At 34.9% G+C, this 20,660-nt stretch overlaps 1 protein-coding gene across 11 annotated transcripts; it reads left to right on the top strand.

The window, feature by feature from the left end:
* The first annotated feature begins 283 nt into the window (after positions 1-283).
* Positions 284-19,867, top strand: LOC115982173 (replication factor C subunit 1-like). Of its 11 annotated transcripts, none has more exons than XM_031104713.1 (26): positions 284-364; positions 775-850; positions 966-1,085; positions 2,580-3,041; positions 3,128-3,195; positions 3,522-3,597; positions 3,674-3,735; positions 3,825-3,973; positions 5,088-5,254; positions 5,369-5,593; positions 5,721-5,842; positions 5,932-6,139; positions 7,696-7,752; positions 7,950-8,119; positions 8,856-8,943; positions 11,787-11,968; positions 12,082-12,121; positions 12,487-12,611; positions 13,935-14,016; positions 14,122-14,214; positions 14,301-14,547; positions 17,349-17,405; positions 17,551-17,711; positions 18,616-18,681; positions 19,508-19,598; positions 19,693-19,867. In XM_031104713.1, the coding sequence occupies exons 2-23, from the start codon at positions 848-850 to the stop codon at positions 17,685-17,687; spliced, it is 2,940 nt and encodes a 979-aa protein (XP_030960573.1). In that variant the 5' UTR covers positions 284-364; positions 775-847; the 3' UTR covers positions 17,688-17,711; positions 18,616-18,681; positions 19,508-19,598; positions 19,693-19,867. The 11 variants fall into 11 exon arrangements, with proteins under 11 accessions (XP_030960573.1, XP_030960631.1, XP_030960624.1 ...); XM_031104764.1 differs by lacking the exon at positions 284-364 and having other exon boundaries at positions 695-850; positions 2,580-2,847; positions 2,941-3,041; XM_031104728.1 differs by lacking the exon at positions 284-364 and adding an exon at positions 17,937-18,281 and having other exon boundaries at positions 695-850.
* The last annotated feature ends 793 nt before the right edge of the window (positions 19,868-20,660 follow it).

Here is a 20,660-nt window from a genome sequence, read left to right as displayed (position 1 = left end):
TTAATGCAGGCCAACGAAGAAGCCCATTAAGGTTTGGGCCAGGCCCATAAAACTTTAGCCCAGCCCATTTTGTACTAAAACCCAAAATTATAAAATCCACGGCACACTTTGTACTAAAACCCCCAAACTATAAAACCCCCTCATCTTGCCTCCCTTGCATACTTTCACCTCACTCTCGCTCTCTCTCTCTCTCTCTCTCTCTCTCTCTCTCTCTCAAAACTTAGTGTTATAATAAGAACCGTTACCCCCCCCCCCCCCCACACCCCCACACAACACACACACACACACACACACACACACACACATATATATATATATATATATTTGTTTTGTTCCTTCTAAAAGTAGAGGAAATTTTTAGTTTGTAAGTGCCATCCATAACTTTGCATGCATGATCATTAGTATGACATAGTCGTAATTCTAACATTTTTTAAAATTTTTTTTAGACAAGTTAATCCTTCAAACTTTTGCCATTTCTTTATGTTCTTAATGAGTATGTCAAGTTTGGTTCAAATGGAATGTTATTTATTATTTGATTAATAATTTTTTTTTTCTTAGTTTTAGAGTCCAAAAACTTAAAATTTGATTGATGACATAGCTATTAATCTTTTATAAGCACGAAGGATATAATAAGAATATGCAATCCAATAAAAATATGTTTTTATTAGATAAGAGGAATTTTGGAAAGAAACCTTTTTTTTTATTTTTTATTTTATTTTATAGAGCAATCAATAGGTTTTGCAACTCAGAATCTTGCTTTGTGTTATTGGCCAGATTGTGCTTCAAACGTGAAACATAAGGCAAAATCGCATGGTTTTGCACTCTGGATCCTTTGTAAAGTTCAAACATGGTGAGTTTTGCAATTTTCTTGAGGAAATACAAATACAATGCTTTAACAAATATGAACTGAAATTTACTTATTTATATAAAATTTATCTGTATGAACCTGTTTGTTGGAATTACAGTCAGGGAATAAGCAGACGGATATAAGGAAGTGGTTTATGAAATCCCATGACAAGGGCAATGGCAAGGAATCCAAGCTTGCAAATCCTGCCCCAACCAATAAATCACAGCCAGAAGAACCGGTGGGTATTCTTACATTTTTATCTTGCATCCTTACATTATTAGTAGAACTTGTAAAAATAGGATGTGTCAATTAAGGAAGTAACAAAAAATATGAGTTCAGATAAAATAGAATGAAGAAAAATAACATATGTGGCTGGCTCTGAATAATTTTTTGAGGTTTTATAGCCGACCCAAAAAGTTTGGGACTAAGGCTTTGGAACTTATTTGGGCATGTACAATTTTTTAAAGCCTCATTTTTCTAGGGTACAACCATCATTTAACCAACTTTCAGAAAATGAGTGATAAAAATTAATTTAAAAAAAAAAAAAAAAAAATTGCATCCAAATGCACACTAAGTTTTGTATAAAACTTAGTTTTGCTTTTAGCTGCTTTGGTTCTAGTTAAAAATGGATTCCTGTATTTTGTTATGTGTGTATGCGATAAGCCCGAGTTTCAGGAAAAATTGGGAAGATAGAATAGAATCCAACTTTTGACATGTGTCAGGTCAAAAATGAAAAATATATTTTTGTGGATTATTTTTTTCTATTAAATGGATAGAAACTGAAGGTACTGATCATCACCTAGTGCACCTTTTTAGTTTGCTATCTTGACTTACTAACACATGAATGCACCAATGAGCTTTGGCTCAAATGGCACTTCCTCCTCCCATAAGAATATGGGAAGGGTGAGATCATGATTCAAACCCCATTGGGTGCGTCCATTACTTACCAATAAAAAAAAGCTTACTAAAATATGAATGCTATCAACAAAACAAGAAAACATGAAGTATGCATGACTATTTGTTTCTTACCTTCCCCCCCCCCCCCTCTTCTTTTAACTGTCGTGAAGTAATTGAATGATACAGTCATGGAAGATTAATATGCTATTACTTTGCAAATTCACCTATTCAAGAATTATTTTATTGGGTTCTCCTGTGACTTCCTATTGAAGTGAAAGTAGTGCCTTGTTAATGGTCTAAGTATGAGTCTTTTAGGGTTAAAACAGTTTTTAATTTGGGTTTTTATTTTACTAGTTATGGTCAGTTTTATATTGAGGGGCAAATCTGCAATTTCTGCAATTCATGCGAATTAAGGGTATTTTGGTAATTTTGTTGAGTCTAGAATCTTCTAGGGTTTTAAGTATCTTAGGTTTATTTACTTCGGGTCCAAGTTTGTATTTATTAGATTTTATTAGTAGTCCTAATACTAGTAGGAATCATATTACTACTAGTACAAGTAAGAGTCTTTATATATATATATATATATATTGTGCTCAATGTATTCAAAGAAGTAGAATGAGTTGACTAATTAAATTGAGTGTTTTGAGCAATAGGTTACCGTTCACGGGTACTGTTCACACAGCCCCTAAACAGCCCTAACTTCTCTCTAATGCTTCTTCTTTCCTACCCTAAATCCACCACAACTAAAAGTAGACCAATCCCTAATTTGTCCTGCATCATTGAAGTAAGTTGATAACTTATCTATTTATTTATTTTATATTTGGGACAAATGCAGGCTCATGCAAGCCAAGAAAGTTCAGACAGAAGGAAAACTAGCAAGTATCTTGTTACTGACAAACAAAAGCCAAAAGATGAAAAGGAGACACAGGAACTTCCAACAAAACGAAAGGCTCAAAAGCATAATGATGAATCAGTTAAACCACCACCTGTTAAAAAACTTCACATAGTTGATGATGATGATGATGATGACGACTTTATCTTGTCTAGTTCTAGGAAGAATTCAGTTGATGTGACTTCTAGGAAGAAGTTGAAGAGTGGGTCAGGTAGGGGAATTGCACAGAAACCTGTAGACATTGAAGAAGGTGATGAGGATGATGATAAGGATATTGATACTCATCTTAAGTCTGGTGGAATAGGTTCATCAGCAGAACCAGCTAGTGGAAGAGGCAGAGGTAGTGGATGGGGTTCATTTATTAACTTTGGAGAAAGGAAAGATCCTCCACATAAAGGGGAAAAGGTGAAAAATATTGAAAATTTATGGATTGATTTGGACATGGTTGTACCATTCTCAATGTTAATGTTGAATCTTGTTTTGTGTCTTAGGTAGTCCCTGAGGGTGCTCCCAATTGTTTAGCTGGTTTAACTTTTGTAATTAGTGGAACACTTGACAGGTAATTCTGTTCATCTTTGTTTTGATGTAATCATGTTTATCTTTAATGGAATTAAATATGAAAAATCCTATATTTTTGTGTTCATATGTGGTCTAGATCACATTTTGCTGAAAGATATTAAAAAAAAATGATTTTTGATTTGTGAATGTCATAATTCTTTGGCGATTATTGTCTCAGCTGTGATGCTGGCCTAATTGTGGGATTACTTTTATCTATTGCACATGTACTAAAAATAAAATCCATTGCAAAATCTCTTTACAATTGTTATATACCTTTTGCATTGTATGGGCTTGAGAGTGTATATTGAAGTTTGACTCATTTTACAGCCTGGAGCGTGAAGAAGCTGAAGATTTGATTAAACGCCATGGTGGTCGTGTCACTGGATCCATCAGCAAGAAAACGGTTTTCATTACTTTTTTCTTGAATGTGCTTGGATTGATATGACTATCAGCATGTGATTAACATCTTCTGTTTGCAGAATTATCTTTTATGTGATGAAGATATTGGGGGTCGGAAATCTTCTAAAGCTAAAGAGCTAGGGTTTGTAATCTGAGACCCATACATGTGATTTGTTGTGAGTTCCTTTCTTTGTTATATTCTAACACCTCTAGCTTCATATCTTTATATAGCACTGCCTTTCTCACTGAGGATGGATTGTTTGATATGATCCGTGCATCAAATCCTGCAAAAGCACCTGTACAAGAAGGATCTAAGAGGCCAGTAGTGGATAAGGTTGCACCTCTTCCAAAGAAAAGCCCACAGAAAATAGAAGCAAAGAGTATGTCCCAAATTAATATGTGCACTTGTTTTTAATCATTTTGTTATTAGTTGAATATCTCAATGGCTTTTGTTTTTGGGTTATTCTGTGGGTCTGAATTCCTTTTCCCTCTTTTTAAATTTTATTTCAAATATGTGGTTTTGCTCAAAGGGTCTGCTACTGATTTTGACCTTGGCCCTTGAATTATGGGACCTTTTCTCTGTCTGTTGTGGCCTTGCTGGGTGTTCATGATGCATTATCTTCTAATGTCTATCCATTTATTGTTTGATTAAGTCACATTATGCGATAACTGTGAGGACAAATTGGAAGTTTATGTGTGGCATTGAGACCCAGAACTGTTGCAGGGCAACAAAATCAATGCAAAGTGATTTCAATATCTTTATGACTTTTGACAAAAGCTAGCTCTAGCTAGAACGGATACCCTATATTTGAACCTTAATGATTTTTTATTATTATGGGTAGATAGTGGTGGAGGGGAAGGTGGGGTTCGAACTATAGACATGGGGCACCATAAAGGATGCCGTTACATTTGAGCTATCACTTGAACCCCAACCTTATAGATTTTCTAATTAGCATACTCCAGCAAATGCATTGTGCAGAGGGCAAATTTAGATGTAAATTCTATTATTTGGCATAATTTGATTGTTTTGTTCCTAACGTTGTTTAATGAGGTGGAAGTCAGACTGTGTAGGTTCTGCATTAATCCTAGACTTTGCTGGTATCAAAGATCACATTTCTTGGTTCTTCCAAAAGTTGCAAATATATAGCTCTTGTATTTTCTTTGAAATTTGTGTGTGTGTTTTAAAAAAAAAGAATTATAGGAGATTTGTGATTCCAAAAAGGCATTTCTTTTGCTGATTGGACTGTTCGAATGTTTATTATGGTGATTTTTAAAGATGAGATAAAATGTGAACTGTTTTTTGCTTGTATTTTTCTCCATTAGTCTTGCTTGAGCCTGCAAGGGGAACCTGATCTTTTAGCATGTTGGAAGTAATGGAGGCCCAATCAAGTTTTAGTCTTTTGGAATTAGAAATGCATATGATAGAGACTTAACCAAGTAGTTGCATTATTCCTTGGGTTTTCTCTTACATATGTTGGTAACTGATTATTCTAGAAGATAGCATTGGCAACTCCTTGGCAGCAGCTGTATCTGGAAAAGGCTTGATCTCAGGGTTGTCCCCAGCTAAGCATAAAACTCAAACCGTTGCAATGAATGCTTTGACATGGACGGAAAAATATAGCCCAAAGGTTCTGAAAGATATTATTGGAAATGAGTCGCTGGTATGTGTGTTAGTTCTCATCTTTCTGCCATTGCTTTTGGAACTAAATTTATATTTTCATGTATCTAAATCTGGAAAAAGAATTGTAAGGACTCCTTTATCTAATGATGTGCAGGTTGATCGGCTTCGGAAGTGGTTGGCAAATTGGAACGCTCAATTTCTTGATACTGGAAATAAGAAAAAGAGCAAAAGACACCAATCAAAAAAAGAAGAGGAGAAGGGCAAAAAACAAATTAATTCTGCTGCCAAAAAAGCGGTGCTAATAAGTGGAACTCCTGGTATAGGAAAAACTACCTCAGCAAAATTGGTTAGTCAGATGCTCGGTTTCCAAGCAATAGAGGTGGCGTAATATTTTATCAAGATACATATTTCTATAGAGCATCTAGATCATGAGTTTCACCCCCAAGACATATGAATCAATAGGATGATTTTTAATCTGCCCTTGTGTTCTCCCTTATTTCATTTAGGTAAATGCTAGTGACAGTCGTGGGAAGGCTGACACCAGAATTGAGAAAGGAATTGCTGGAAGCAATGCAAATTCTATAAAGGAACTTGTCAGCAATGAGGCCCTAAGTGTCAACATGGATCGGTTGGTTTTGCATTCTTTAATATCTCACATAAGTGCACAGAAATATGATTGGTTGAAATTTCTGCTAAAGTTAATTGTTGAAGTTGCAGATCAAAGCATCCAAAAACTGTGCTGATTATGGACGAGGTTGATGGGATGTCTGCTGGAGATAGGGGTGGAATTGCTGACCTTATTGCTAGCATCAAGATTTCCAAAATTCCTATTATCTGCATTTGTAATGACCGATACAGCCAGAAACTAAAAAGTCTTGTGAACTACTGTTTGCTTCTCGAATTTAAGAAACCTGAGGAATCGCAGGTTTTTGTGCTCATTTCTATAATTGTTTTTAAAGTACTTGTTTTCGTTATGCATGAAATTCCATGTAGTTGTGATCTAGTCCCTTTATCTGGTACTTTTTGAATTGAAATTCTCGTGTTTTTTGCATATGTGATGATGTTTAAAAGACTAGAGTTAGTCAGATTATCTAAAATATACCATTCCAAGTTATGTTTAGCTTGGACCGGCCTTTTTTGGGAAATTTTGTCAACTTGAGTTCTTGGAAAGTTCATGGCCTAAAGTATAATAGTTGATATATGTAGATATACTAGTTTGATTTTAATAATAGGTGCCTAGACTTAATGGAAGTGAAAGGCATTTTTGTTTCTTCTTACTTCTACTTTTTTTGAGTTTGTGGGGGACTCACTGGAATCATGTTTATGTTTAGATTCTTCCCTGTGAGATTTTTACACAAGCACACTCATTGGTGTTACCCACATTAAGCTTTTATCCAAGATTTGGATTAGCTTTGTTGATGAGTCATGAATAGTAATATTTCTTATCCTTAGATTCTCTCCTTAATATTGTTCTTTGGGAAAATTACAACTAGCTGCCTTCTTTTATTCTACATGACTGCTCCAAAATTTAAAATTTACAAGATGAGGGAACAAAAAAATATAGAGGAATACCAAAAATCACATTAGTAGAAATAATAAAAAAAGACATGGAAATTAAGGGAGTAACAGAGAGTATGACTATGGGTAGAGTAGAATAGAGGAAAAGAGTACATATGGCCAACCTTCACTAACCTGTCGAGGATCCATAGCCAACCCCAAAATTTTGGGACTAAGGCCTTGTTTGTTTGTTGTTTGTACCCCAAGTGTCTGAAATTTGATTTTTGGTTTTGTTGTTTTAAATTGATTGTACGAGATTGAATTTCCAAGGCAAAGGTTCATTTTATTTTTGTTTAGAAGATGCTGAAATGGGTGGACTTGAAGAGTCCACCATTTAGAATCACTAAGGTCAATAAACTTTAAAAGAGATTCTAAAAAAGTGATGTTTCATAATTGGAGTAACACTAGGTTTGGCCATGAGCAAAGGGATGAGAGGTGGAAGCATTATGTTGAGGATGATGTTTTGGCTACAATATGTTTGTGATCACAGACATTTCAAACTCTGATCAAATTTCGTGGATCATAAATATACATTGTAAGAGAAATGTATGGTCACCTTTTATGACCCTAGACAGGTTGATTCATTGAATCAGACTCATCAAATGATGGGTTGGAAAGAGGCTTGGTCCAATCCTTTTTTGAGAAGATGGCTTTGGGGAAAATCAGTCACATTTTTTATAAACTTTATCTGAAAAAGTCTTGTATGGTGGTGAATGGTGTGCTACCCCATTTATGGGAAGCCAATGTGAGTATTAATATTGGGTATGCTTTGACTCTGTGTGTGTGTGTGTGTGTGTTGGATGCATATGCCAGTGTGATAGAAAATAAACATTTGGTGCTCTAGCTTCTGCAATATTTGCTGTACATTTTAAGTCCACTACTTCCAATTTTAGAGTTAATAATTCTAAATTTGGTTTATGATAGATGATGGCAAAGAGATTAATGGAAGTTGCAAATGCAGAAGGCCTTCAAGTTAATCAGGTAAATACTCCATCAATGCTTTAGTTTATATTTGCACTTGGTTATAGCTGCTTAAGTAAATGTTCATAGTGATGAACTCATCTAGTTTTACTGTTTTGTGACATGTTATATGTTTATTTTTATGTCTAATGATTCTCCTTTTTATTAATTTTAACTAATAATTAATCCACAGAAATTTTCACTATCTATTGTATCAGATTGTTCTTAAGGAACTTGCAGAAAGAGTCAATGGAGATATGCGTATGGCACTAAACCAATTGCAATATATGAGCCTCTCCATGTCAGTCATTAAATATGATGACATTAGGCAGTGTCTTCATAGCGGTGCAAAGGACCAAGACATTTCACCTTTCACTGCTGTTGACATGTATGACATTAATGATCCTATTTTACTACAAAAATGTAGCCCATGTTCTGGTTCATTTGCATGCTATATTTTTCTTCTTATGAGATAACTTTTGTGTGCTGCATCTAATTTCCTGTTTGACTTAAGATGGTTGGCTGAACTTGACATTCTGCATACTTAGTCTCATCTCAATTCATTGTGAAGTTTCTTGGTTTTTCTATTTTTATTATTTTTTGGATGAGAAAGGCTCTAATTTCTTCAGAAAGGTGCTGCAACAACATAATGGGTTATTTATAATAGCGTAGTTCAAATACATACTCAAGTCATGACTACTATTTTGGTCTGATATATGGAGTTTCGGAGTCTTTGTATTCATGAAATTGGGATTTTAGCTATATGTGTGGTGCAGATACAGATGTGGGTCTAGACGGATTATTAAACTAAACAAAGCCCTATAAAGTATACCTTGTTTACTAATTTACCATTGAGGATTGGGAAATGGTCTAGAAGCCCTTAGGAATTCTAGACCCAGAATATGAATTGCTTTGTATCTTCTTTTGATATTTCTGTTAGTTGGGAGATTTTTGGTTGCTTCCAGATCAAAAATACAAAATTATGAGCTGATATGGTTACATTCTACCCTTTTTCTAGTTTAAATGATCACACATATGCATGCCTTAGACTAACTTGAAGGCTTTATACCTTATCCTTTGTTAAGTTTTGACAATTACATTTCATCCTTTCCATGTGATTGTAGCCTGTTTAGATCCAATGGGAAGTTGAGGATGGATGAGCAGATCGACCTGAGCATGAGTGATCCTGATCTAGTCCCTCTTCTTATTCAGGTTCTTTTCTTGAGCTTTTGAAAATTCTATACTGCATGGTGATCAATTAGTCTCTGCAGAATCTTCCAACTATGAAATCAACAAAATGTTATGTGTAGTTTACCATTTGAGATTTGTAGTGGAAAAAAAATTAAAAAGAAAAGAAAATATATGACTCCACATATTAGAGTGATAGAACCAATACAGACAATACCATTTTCAGAAGGTTTGGTCACCATGTTGCTGGCTCAATGTATATACTGTATAGTTGAACTGTGTTACCACAAATAACTGATTGGAAATACAAAATATTTTGAGAAAATGCAAATTAATGGTAATTGAAAGTCTTTTTGGAAATTCTTTAGGTGGTAATTATTTTTCTGGGGAATATTACTACTTGAAATTCTACATTTTTTTTACAGTTTGCATAGGAATGAAATGCTAATTAGTTTTTTTTTTTTTTGACACCAAGATTTGCTCTTTTTTTGTTGATAAGTAATCCAGAATTTTATTATAAAGAGTACTCTATGTTCCCGAACACAAAGTACTAGAAGCAATTACATGCAAATCAAATAGAAATTCTAAAAGAATGTTGAAAACCAGAAAGGGAAGTACAATGAGTAAAACCACAAACCCAAGATCAATCAAACAGAGTCCATATTTGTAAGGAATTAAAATGATCTATAGGACTCTCAACATCCTCAAAGGTGCAACTGTTACATTCCTACCATACTAACCACATCAAACACACTTGCACCAAATTCCAAACATCTCAGGATTGTTTCTCCAACCAATTCCACTATCCAAACAAAAGAATGGCGACCTTTTCCAGCATCACCCATTGAATCCTAAACATTTAGAAGACTTTGCACCATAAAAGATCATCCACCGTTTTCCCACAAACAACAACACATTCAGCACCAATTAACTAGAAAGAGGCCACTCCTAACAAGTTTATTGATGGTAGGATTCGACCCCAAGAAGTTGCCCATAAAAAGAACGAAACCCTTTTTGGGACCTTTACATGCCAAATACTCTTTCATGAGAAAGAAACAGTAAGGAAACCACAAATAGAGTTATAATAAGAGCATACATCAAAAGCACCACTTCTAGTCAAATGCTAAATCAGCCCATCTCAGTGTTGGTAAAAGCGAGGGGCGCACCTAAGCGCAAAGACCTCTTGGGGCCTAGGCGCAAAGCGCAGAGCGCAAGCGCGCGTTTGATTGAAGTGAAGCACACATTAAAAAAAAAAAATTTAATAAATTTAAAAATAATTATTAATGAGAAATGCAACTATCAAATGATCAAATTATCATAGAAATTGAAATAATTTTTTTTATATAATTCATATAACATTTAGAAAAGCCCTACTTTTGCAATTTTAACACAAAAATTGCAAATCAAGTCATTTTATTTTTTTGGATAAGCTAGATATGAGTACTTCCATGTAATATCCTTTCTTAAATCTCCAATATCCACAATGCCCTATGACTAATTAGTAATATTAGTTAATAATTTAATCACTTGTAACTCTATAGGAATTAGTTTGCTATGTTCAACATCAACCACTAAAGTAACTAAACAATTACCACAAATATGTTATATTGTACTTTTTTTTTCCCCATGAATGAGCTAAAGAATATGAGGACATAGCAACATGGTAATTGGTACCAAGCAGATATCCAAAAGGGAAAAAATAGAATAAGAAGAAGAAGCTGGGTGGGTTACTGTTTCAAGGAGAAAAATCAAGAAAAAATAAAAATAAAAATAGGGAAGAACTGAGAGGTTGTGGGTTGGGTTTTAGCCTTTTAGAACAAGTTACACTCAAAATATCTTTTTTTGATAAGTAAGTTACACTAAAAACATGTCAAATCAATGGTTTATATCAATAATGTCAAGATCCTAAAGTTTTATTTCAGTTTTGATTTATTTTTTTGAAAAATATAAAAAAGCGCCAAAAAGCGCGCTTTGAGCTTTTTGAAAGAGTGCAAAAAAGCGTGCTTAAAGCGCACTTCTTTGAATGAGCCTAGCTTTTGAGGCAAAAAGCGCTGGAGCCTTGGGGCTTCGAGCTTTGAGCTTAAGCGCACTTAAAGCGTGCTTTTAACAACACTGGCCCATCTTCTCCCTCCCCCTCAACAACTTAGAATAAAGAAGCTCAAAGAATGAAAGAACATCCTCCAACTCACAATCTTGAAAAGCTCTATGGAACTGTAAATAACCTATTATGTTGTTGCGTGCTATGTTTCTAAGGAAGCATTGATTTGTGCTATTATAAACAACCTATTATGTTGTTGCAGCACCTTTCTGAAGAAATTAGAATGAGATTGTTCTAATAGGTTATTTAGAATGCAGCATATCACAAATCAATGCTTCCTATTATGTCCCACCTCGCCTATTGGGACAATCTCACTCTTGCCAATATTAACTTTCAAGCTTGTGATAGCTTCAAAGAAAATCAAAACCATTCTTTTATACAATAACTGCTCCCTGGATGAATCGCAAAATAAAATAGTTTCATTAGCAAAAAGAAGGTGTGGGACACTCAAACCCACGGGCGCATTGAGGCCCACTTGGAATCCACGAATAAAACGTCCCTCCTCCATTCTCTTCAACATCCTAGTCAACACCTCCAACACCAAGAGAAATAAGAGAGGAGACAATGATTTTTTCCATATGCTTAGGAATTAAAGAAATGTTTATGCACCATCTCTTTTTATTGTTTGCCAAAATCGTGTACCTTTTCATCCTTTTTATTTTGGATTTAGGAAAAATTTTCCCTTGTTCATTTGTTTTGACAACTTGACCTAAAACTTCAACTACTTCTGAATTACTTTTTCTAAGAAAGATTTATTATGATATGGCAGGAAAATTATATTAATTGTAGGCCAAGTTCGGTTGGTAAGGATGACAATGGAATCAAATGTATGAGCTTGATTGCTCGTGCTGCTGAATCTATTGGTGATGGGGATATTATCAATGTACAGATTCGACGATATAGACAGTGGCAGCTCTCTCAAATTGGTTCCCTTGCATCGTGTATAATTCCGTATGTGTTCAGCTCTTGCAATTACAAGATTTAGTACTTGGTCTACGTTTTACAACTTAATTGGTGTTTAATTAATTGGTGTTTATTTATTTTTTAATTTTTGTTATAATCAGTGCTGCACTGTTGCATGAGCAGATGGAAACACGTAAACAGGTAAGGAATTGTCTATTATATGAGAGTTGTATGAGAGTTTCTGTATTTTGGCATTTGGGCATTCAATGCAATATGCAAGGGACAACTTGACTATAATAGATTAGGATGAATGAAGTCCTGATGCTTGCATCTGATATTCACATAGTATTCAGCATTTTCTTTTTAGTTTTCTCCCCATACATACTTTCTGAAGCTAGCACATACTTCTTTTTTTTATAATTTGATTATTGGGGGATGGGGGATTTGAACCCTAGACGTCTCTATTGGAAACACTAGGAAGTGTCAATTTAGCTGCAAGGCTCTTGGCTAACAATATTATTTGGTTTTAGCCTGAATCTTGATGTCAGTTGTAATCATGTCTGCAGAGAAAGAATAATTTTATTAGATTTGGAGGATGGCTGGGAAAGAACTCAACAACGGGAAAAAATTTGAGGCTTTTGGAGGATTTTCATGTTCGTCTTCTTGCTTCTCGTGAATGTAGTTTGGGGAGGTGAATTTCTATTGCATCCAATTTATGCTTTTTTTAACCTCATGTTCTTGTCTATGTGCAATTGTTTTCTAGTTTTTTATTGTAAAAAGCACCTACATGTACTTATCAGAAAAATAAAAAATAAAAATTGTAGAAAGCACCTACACGTACCTGAATATTATTCATAAGGCTTTCTTAATGATTTGAATTTTTTTTCAACAAAAGGGGAACTGACTTAGACATTAACTGCTGCCCCAGCATTGTTTACAGCACATGGCTTTATGAAGCTGTACATATGCACTCTTTTTTTTTTTTTGATAAGTTGTACGCATGCACTCATTACACATCTAGTTTGGTCAATGATGTTTTGCAAACGAATTTTTTTTGCATTTACCTTTATTTTTGAAACATTTTAGTTAGTTGTCATGTTTGCACAACTATTTGGCAAACTAGCATCTTGAGGCTCCAAAACTTGAGTTCAAAGATGAAATGCAAGTCTTAGTCTCCAAGGTAAAAAAAATTTGGAATTTTTATTTGTTTGAGGTTGCCATGGTTGATATTTTCCTGCTTTCATTTTCCTTTTTCCTCCTTTTACATGAAGTTACTGTTAGTGTAACATTCAGTGTCGATGCTGATAATACAAAATATTTTTACTATTTGCTCCAGCTGCAGCAGTTATTTGTCTAGCAAATTTAACTTGTAAAATACTAAAATTCATTAAAGTACTTAAAAAAAAAAAATCTTCGTCATAATTGTAAATCATTCATACTAAGAAAGAAGAAATAAAAAAGAAACATGTCAATATGGAAGCTCAAAACTAAGGTCACTAATTGTCTAGTTTAATATGCAAGTTTTTTCTCCTGTTACCTGTTTGTTAGAGTCAAATCTCAAAGTTTTCCTTTTGCTAATGAACTGTAACCCAAATGGCACCTCCTCATTATGATGGGATGGAGGGTGAGGTTGTGGTTCAAAACTAACTGGGTCTGTGCTTCACTTACTAATTATATTGACTTCAAGTTTTCCTTTTAGAATTCATAGGGTTTAGAATACTCCTTTCTAGTGTTAGTACCAGGATATCTACTTAGTTTGACTTGAAGTAGACTTCTAATTGAAGTAATTTTTACGATTTCCTTAAGAATGAATGTTAAGTATTTAAAAGTCAGAGTAGATTTTTTGTGTTTTCCTCAATGTTCGGTATTCCTCTTTATCTCTTGTTTTCAACTTGATGCTGTATTATTGATAATTCTGGTTGTATATGCCAGTCTGTCTATTTTTCTCCCTTGCGATGCGTCTAATCGCCTTTCTTATGTACTGTGTAATTTTCACTTGGTTCTGATGATATAGGGAAACCCTGCGAGTAGAATACCTTACTCTCCTTACACTTGTTCTGAAACGATTGACTGAGCCACTGCAGGAGCTGCCTAAGGTTGGAACTGCAATATGTTTATTATATTTACACTAGAAAATCCTGGAGAAGTTAAAATGGAATATTTGTTGAATTTGCATTTATTCAATCTGAGATGATGACCAGGATGGAGCTGCTCAAAAATTTGTTGAGTTTATGAATATGTACTCAATAAGTTGGGAGGATTTCGATACAATTGTGGAGCTATCAAAATTTCAGGTACCCCTACATACCTTGATTGCACCTTGGTTGTCAGAACTGCTATTAAACTTTCATGTTATTTTATGGTTGTCTTTATGCATCAGGGGCATCCAAATCCGCTGGATGGAAAACAGCGTGCTGTGAAGGCTACTCTCACCAAAGCTTACAAAGAAGGAAGAAAAACAAGAATGGTACGAGCTGCAGATTTAGTCAAGCTTCCTGGTGTGAAAAAAGCTCCTAAGAAGCGGATTGCAGCAATTTTAGAGCCATCTGATGATGGATTTGTTGATGGTGGTGGTAGCACATTGGCAGAAGGTGAAGAAGACAATTCTTCAGATATGGATGAGTTGGGTAAGCTTCAATACCTAATGCAAGTTTTTAAGCAAGACAATAAAGATCACCCAGTACCAAATTTCTTAATATTAACAGGCTATCTTTACATCCATGACTTAAATTCTTTAGTAAGAATAGGAAAACCAAATTTGACTTAATTCTTCTCAACCTCCTTAAACCCAAGGGCCAAGGAAAAAGGGAATTTTTGGGGTTGGGGGGAATCTCCATAATCAATTGCTATTAGGGGAGGTTTTAGGTTTCTATGCTATGATCTTTGCATAATTGATATTACTGATTTGCTGGTTCTAAAGGTCTCTGTCTGAGTTCAGGAGAATTCTGGTCAGTTGTTATAGTTTAAGGTTTTCTCATAGTTCAAACTTCAAAGTGAAAACTTTTTTGTTATTAAGGTTCGAACTTCAATTTTTATTTTTTATTTTATCGAGACAGTAGATTAATTTTGTCGTCATGATGATGAACACAAAGTAACCTAAACGAATAATAAATTATGCTCAAAACTTAAGTAAACCTGTGAAATCTAAAATGGAATTGCCATGTAAAAGACTCCATGCACAAGACTAGTAAAACAGAGTTTGAATCTACAATGATTCCAATTGAGGAATTGATCTCTCAGTATCTTCTAACTGTTTTGTTCTCTCCACAATGTCCACATTAGACATAATGGAACAAGGTTCCAAATACCCGATGAGTGCTTCCCAAACCAATTCCTCCACCCGAATGAGAGATCAGCTACCCTCCTAGACAACACCCCATGGATCCCAAAAGCCTTAAAAAATTCTGTGTTATACATTTTTTTTTTTCTTAGCAATCATTCAATTTTTTATATTTATGTCAATCTTATGTGCATATTGAATTTTTCCAATAATTTGGTGTTGATTCCAACCAACCCGGGATTCTTACTCCTAGGTTTTGTATCCCTGTTGGCATTGATTCCAAACAACCCTAGATCTTTTTTATTTTCTATTCTTCATTTGCATTGTTGCATCCATTTTGGCTTTGTCCCATGTCAGTTTTGGAACCGGAGCAAAATTCCATCGCGGTTTTCAAGCATCCTGTGGATCATAACAGTAACCAGACCCAAAAAAAGAAAGCAAATAAAATTCCCTTGTCGTAAACCATTCCTGCTAGCACCAACTCTCTTCTTCCTCAGCCATCTTGCCACAATCAACACTCCCGACATTTAGGCTTGCAATAGATTGGTGCTATTTTATAACATGTGGTCCAATCCACAAAGCTAATACATTGTGTGTTTTAGGGTCGTGGCATGGCATGTGTTGCTTCTCTTCATTTGTTTAAGGTCGTGGCAAATGGCCGTGTGTTGCTTCTCTTTATTTGGTTAAGGTTGTGGCAGTACTTTCTTCAATGGGCCGTATTTACTCAGTCCAGGTTGACAAAACTTTTAGCCCATTGCACATTGGAGATAGTGGAAGCACTTATCTATGTTGATCATCAAGACTCTGAATTTTCAACAGTTGGTTACACACGAGATGGACCAATTCTTTGAACAAGTAGGTTAATCAGATAACCACAAAGTTAGGCTTTTCAAGATGAAACTCATTGATAGAACTATAGATTACTGGAATGATATTGAGAACCTTCACCCTTAAATTGTACAAGTCTATCATAATTAATTGGGAAGAAATGAAAAGAAAAGAAAAACTGAGAGGAATACTTACCCCGATCTTATTGAAAGAACAATCTCATTAGGATGGTTTTCTAGATTGAAAAAACAGTTTTAGGCCAAAGAACAGATATTCAGTTAGCCCATTTTGAAGCAAACAAGAGTATTTTATCCCTTTAGCAAGTTGCATATTCTTGCCAATAAATAGTGCCTTAGCTAACTTGAGGCCCTCTCTGGTCATGAGCTTCAAAAACAGTTTTTTTGTTTTGTTTTTTGGGAGTCTCAAAAAACAGGAATTAAATGTGATTGAGAATGCAAAAATGCCATAGATTGTTTGTTTCATCTGTATTTATGCAGTAAGACACAAATTTTCCGAAAGCTGGCCTGTCTTCTGGGATCATCTAATTGATGCTCTTAGTTTCATTTAGGTGGCATTTGGTACGGGGAATCTACATTATTCCTGGCATTCAGATTCCTGGGAATGTGATGCATTGCAATCTAGATGCCTAGGAATGTAACTATTCCTATGTTTGGTTTAATTGAGAATTTAATAAGATTCCTAGGAATGTGAGATTATAATATTTGGTTTATTCCTAAGAATCTTAACTGAATTATTTATTTTTCCCATTTTATACATAGATTTGTAAATCCAATATAAGTCTTTCAAAAAAAATAATAATAATAATCTTCTTCTAAATAAATAATGAAAAACAAAATATAAACTATAAATTATGACAAATTTATTAAAACTATAGTCTAAAAGAAGAAAAGATGAATATATCAACAGAGTTGTCTATCATGTTTATGTTGTTTTGGTGGGAAGAGATAAAGACAAAGGAAAATATATTGATAATTTATTTTATATTTTATCTCAATTGCTTAAATGATAAGGAAAAAGGGTTAAAATTGTTAATTTATAAAAAATACAATTTCCTTTAAACTTGGGAATCTAGGCATATGAAAAGAGTTAATGTAATTTTAACAAAATTCCTGTTGAATTCAGTAAAGTATTTTAGGAAGCTGTTTTATCAACATGTAAGCAAACATGCCAGAGATCATTTGTTTCTTCTATTTATTTATGTAAATTGAATTCTTCTGGGTTCCCAATATGTTGATTGCTTGTTTAAGCATGGTGAGTTGATTAAGTAATTGTTTTTTCCTCTTCTCGTGATTGTATTAGAAGGCCCTGCCAATGTTGAGAAGCTACAAATGGAACTTCAGAGTTTGAATTCAAAAGGTTGGTGATAGTACTTCATATGTGATTGTGATGTCTGGAGTGTTCACCTAAATACTCAATTTCATTTTGAGTCATTTGGGTGATTGGTATTCCTGATTGATCAGAATAATTGATGGGCTCTTTTACTGTGCCTCATATATTATAGGAATGCAAGTGGAGTTCGATATGAAGGGCACAGGAAAGTCAAAGAAAACACCAGTTGGCAAAGGAAACGGTGGTTCTGGACCTTCGGAGAAGAAAGGTGCATGGGGTTCAGTGGCTGGTGCCAAGAGAAGGAGATGAGAAATGATGAAAGCAGAGGATTTGGTAATTTTGGCAATGTTCATAATCATTGTAACTTGGTTTTTCTTCCTTTTTTGGCTAAGTAATTTGGAGAGAGAAGAAAAATAGACTTTCCTCCTGTACACTGTTTTTGTAGGTAGATGTGAGAGTTGTAGGAGGGTGTTCCTTGCTAATATTTCCTTTTTCCAAGGAAGGCTTTGGTATCATTGATGTAAACACATGGATTATTTCTTTTTGAGTACATGACAGGGCTGGGATTTGTGGTCCATTCAATGATGCATGATCCTTAAACCATCCCTCTAGCACCAACTCTCTTCTTCCTCAGCCATCTCAACACCATTGACACTCCAGACATTTTAGGCTTGCAATAGATTGGTGCTGTTTCATAATTGTGGCCCAATCCAAGAAGTTAACATTTTGGGTGTGTTGCTTCTCTTTATTTGGTTGAGGTTGTGGCAAATGGCCGTGTGTTGCTTCTCTTTGTTTTGTTAAGGCTATGGCAAATGGAATAGCAAAGAAGAATACAAGAGCATCCATAGCTGGCCTCACATTTCTGGGAGAAAGACTTTGTTGTTGTTGTTTGTTTTGGTTCCGGTAACTTTTCAGCTTTTGAGAAAATATTTGATTTTCTTGATCTAAGTTATTTTAACTTCCAAAAAATTTTGGTATCTTGAATTTGAGACATCTCCATTTTTCCCGACACTTGAATTTGTTCTTGAATTCTTTCCCCAGAATGTGCTGAATCTCTTGTCTTAACTTGTTTTCTTATACTCCCAAATGCTTTCGAATTGTCAGTCAGTTAATTTCTGAAGTCTGAAAGTTGTGCAATTCGAAGTGTTTTCTGCTGGTTTCATAAATTTCATTGGGCTTTTTCTTTTTAACAGAGTGAGAACCACCATGCATCAGTTTTAACAGTTATTTCATGCAGGAACTTCGTGCAGCTGGTTTTTTTCTGCAGAGGATACTGGGAGGGTACTGAAATACAATCCAACTAGTAAGGAAACTACTGTCCTTCTTAGGAATATCTAATTTCCAAATGGTGTCCTTAAGCAAAGATGGTTCCTTCTTTGTCTTTTCTGAAGGATCCATTGGTAGGTGACCCTCCCTGTTAATGTACCCCACTTATATATAGGCAATGTCCATGTCTAGAGTCTCGTGACATGGACCCTCAATTTGCTCAATTGTTATTAATCTCATTGTTTGTCTTTCACTTTGCTAATCAGTTATCACAAATATAATTTTGTATACAATTACTGGTTGAATTGGGAGATGAATGGCTTCTAGGACATGCTAATATTTAGTTTGCTAGTTTTGGGTCATCATGAGACTACTTTGGTATACTTTGAGAGAGAGTGAGAGAGAGATACAGATCAGTGGACATCACTATCTGTAACTCCTAGAGAGCAAATGTTGCTTGCTTTTGGCAGAGTTCTATAAGAAGTTTCAACTCTTAAGTCTCAGAAAATATGTTCCCCAAGTACCATACCTTTAACTTGACATTTTTCCTTTTGACAGGAGATCCATGAGAAACATATAACTCATCTGTATGTTTGTCCAAATGTTTTGTTCAATGGTGTAAATTGAACAAGAATACCTTTATATCAAATTCATACAGCTGAACAAAGTCAAAGGAACTCTGTATGCGGATATTAATCAATCGATATAATTGCAAGTGAAATACTGCAAAGTCCATATGTCTATATACCCCAAGTAGGCTTCCTGGGAACATTTTTGGGTCATTGAAGCCATTGTTATCAGAAACAATTTTTGCAGTCATCTCTTTGTCATTAATGAAGTCTGATATCATCTAGATTATGTAGGTTACACAAGCATTGGTTGAAAGGCAAGAAAGCAGGGACTTCAGAGGTATTAGCAGTCCTCCCCGGATTTCCCCGACAATGTCAGGACAAGGTAAGTTTTGGCTATTCACATTGTACCCAAAAATTTGGAAAATTATACTCAAGCTCCCAATTCCTGCAAAAATTCAGTTCCTGCTTTATGTCAGGGCTGGCCTCATGGAGTAGTTGCCAAGTACAGCCTAAAGAGTAGGCTTTTACAAACATTGGAGGACAATCAGGGGAAGGTTGTCAAGGCAACAAGTGAAGTGGAAGAGAAGGATGGGAAACTCTGGATGGGGAGTGTTGATGCCTTCCATTGCAGTTTACAACTTGACTTGAAGCCAAAAAAAAAACCCTGTAATCCTGATAAAGGGCTTTCATTGCTCATGCTGGAGGTAGCTCATATGGCACACTCCCCCCACTAAAAAATGTTTTTCCCCTTAATTTTCCACCTTTAGAATCCGAAATGTCAAGGGCCACTGATTGAATATGATTTTAAGATCATTTTGGATTTGTATTGATATATTTTTACGCTTTAATGACCTTGTTTCAATATGTGTCTAGTATTTTGTTTTCATGGACTGACTTATTTGTTCATTTTGCCTTCTTGTTGTGCTACAGTTGAAAATAAAATATTTTAATAAAGATTTTGAGATATGCATAAAATCCTTAAATAGGCATGTTCTGTGAGTGTCAAAAGTTGTTTTGTTGCCTCTCATTTGGCAATCACAATTTCCTGAAATGCAAATGCAAATAACAGGGAAAGAATGCCACGCTCCAACTTTAAACGTCATAGATTACAAAGAATGCTTTAGCAATGGCATGCGAGAAAATGACTTACCTTTTAACATGATGTGTAACTACCAAAGTAGTATACAATATTGTTGACCGACTTGATTAGAGGAATGAAATATCTTAGTATCGGTTAATACTAGTATGTATTTATTCACGTGGACTTCTTATCCTTTTGTATTTAGCCTTCTGTTAATATCAGCATAGTTGAGACTTGTGGTCGACCTTTTGGACCACTTATCTTTCTTTTGGTACCTAGCAATGGTAGTTACAAAGCTCAATCTTCTAACTAACCCATTTTTGAGAGAGAAAGAGAAGATATCATGTGTGTAAACTCTAATTT

This window comes from Quercus lobata, chromosome 1, assembly GCF_001633185.2.
Source record: "Quercus lobata isolate SW786 chromosome 1, ValleyOak3.0 Primary Assembly, whole genome shotgun sequence".
Classification (NCBI taxonomy): Eukaryota; Viridiplantae; Streptophyta; class Magnoliopsida; order Fagales; family Fagaceae; genus Quercus; species Quercus lobata.
Note: the sequence above shows the minus strand (reverse complement) of the source record. Positions and strands in the feature narration are given on the sequence as shown.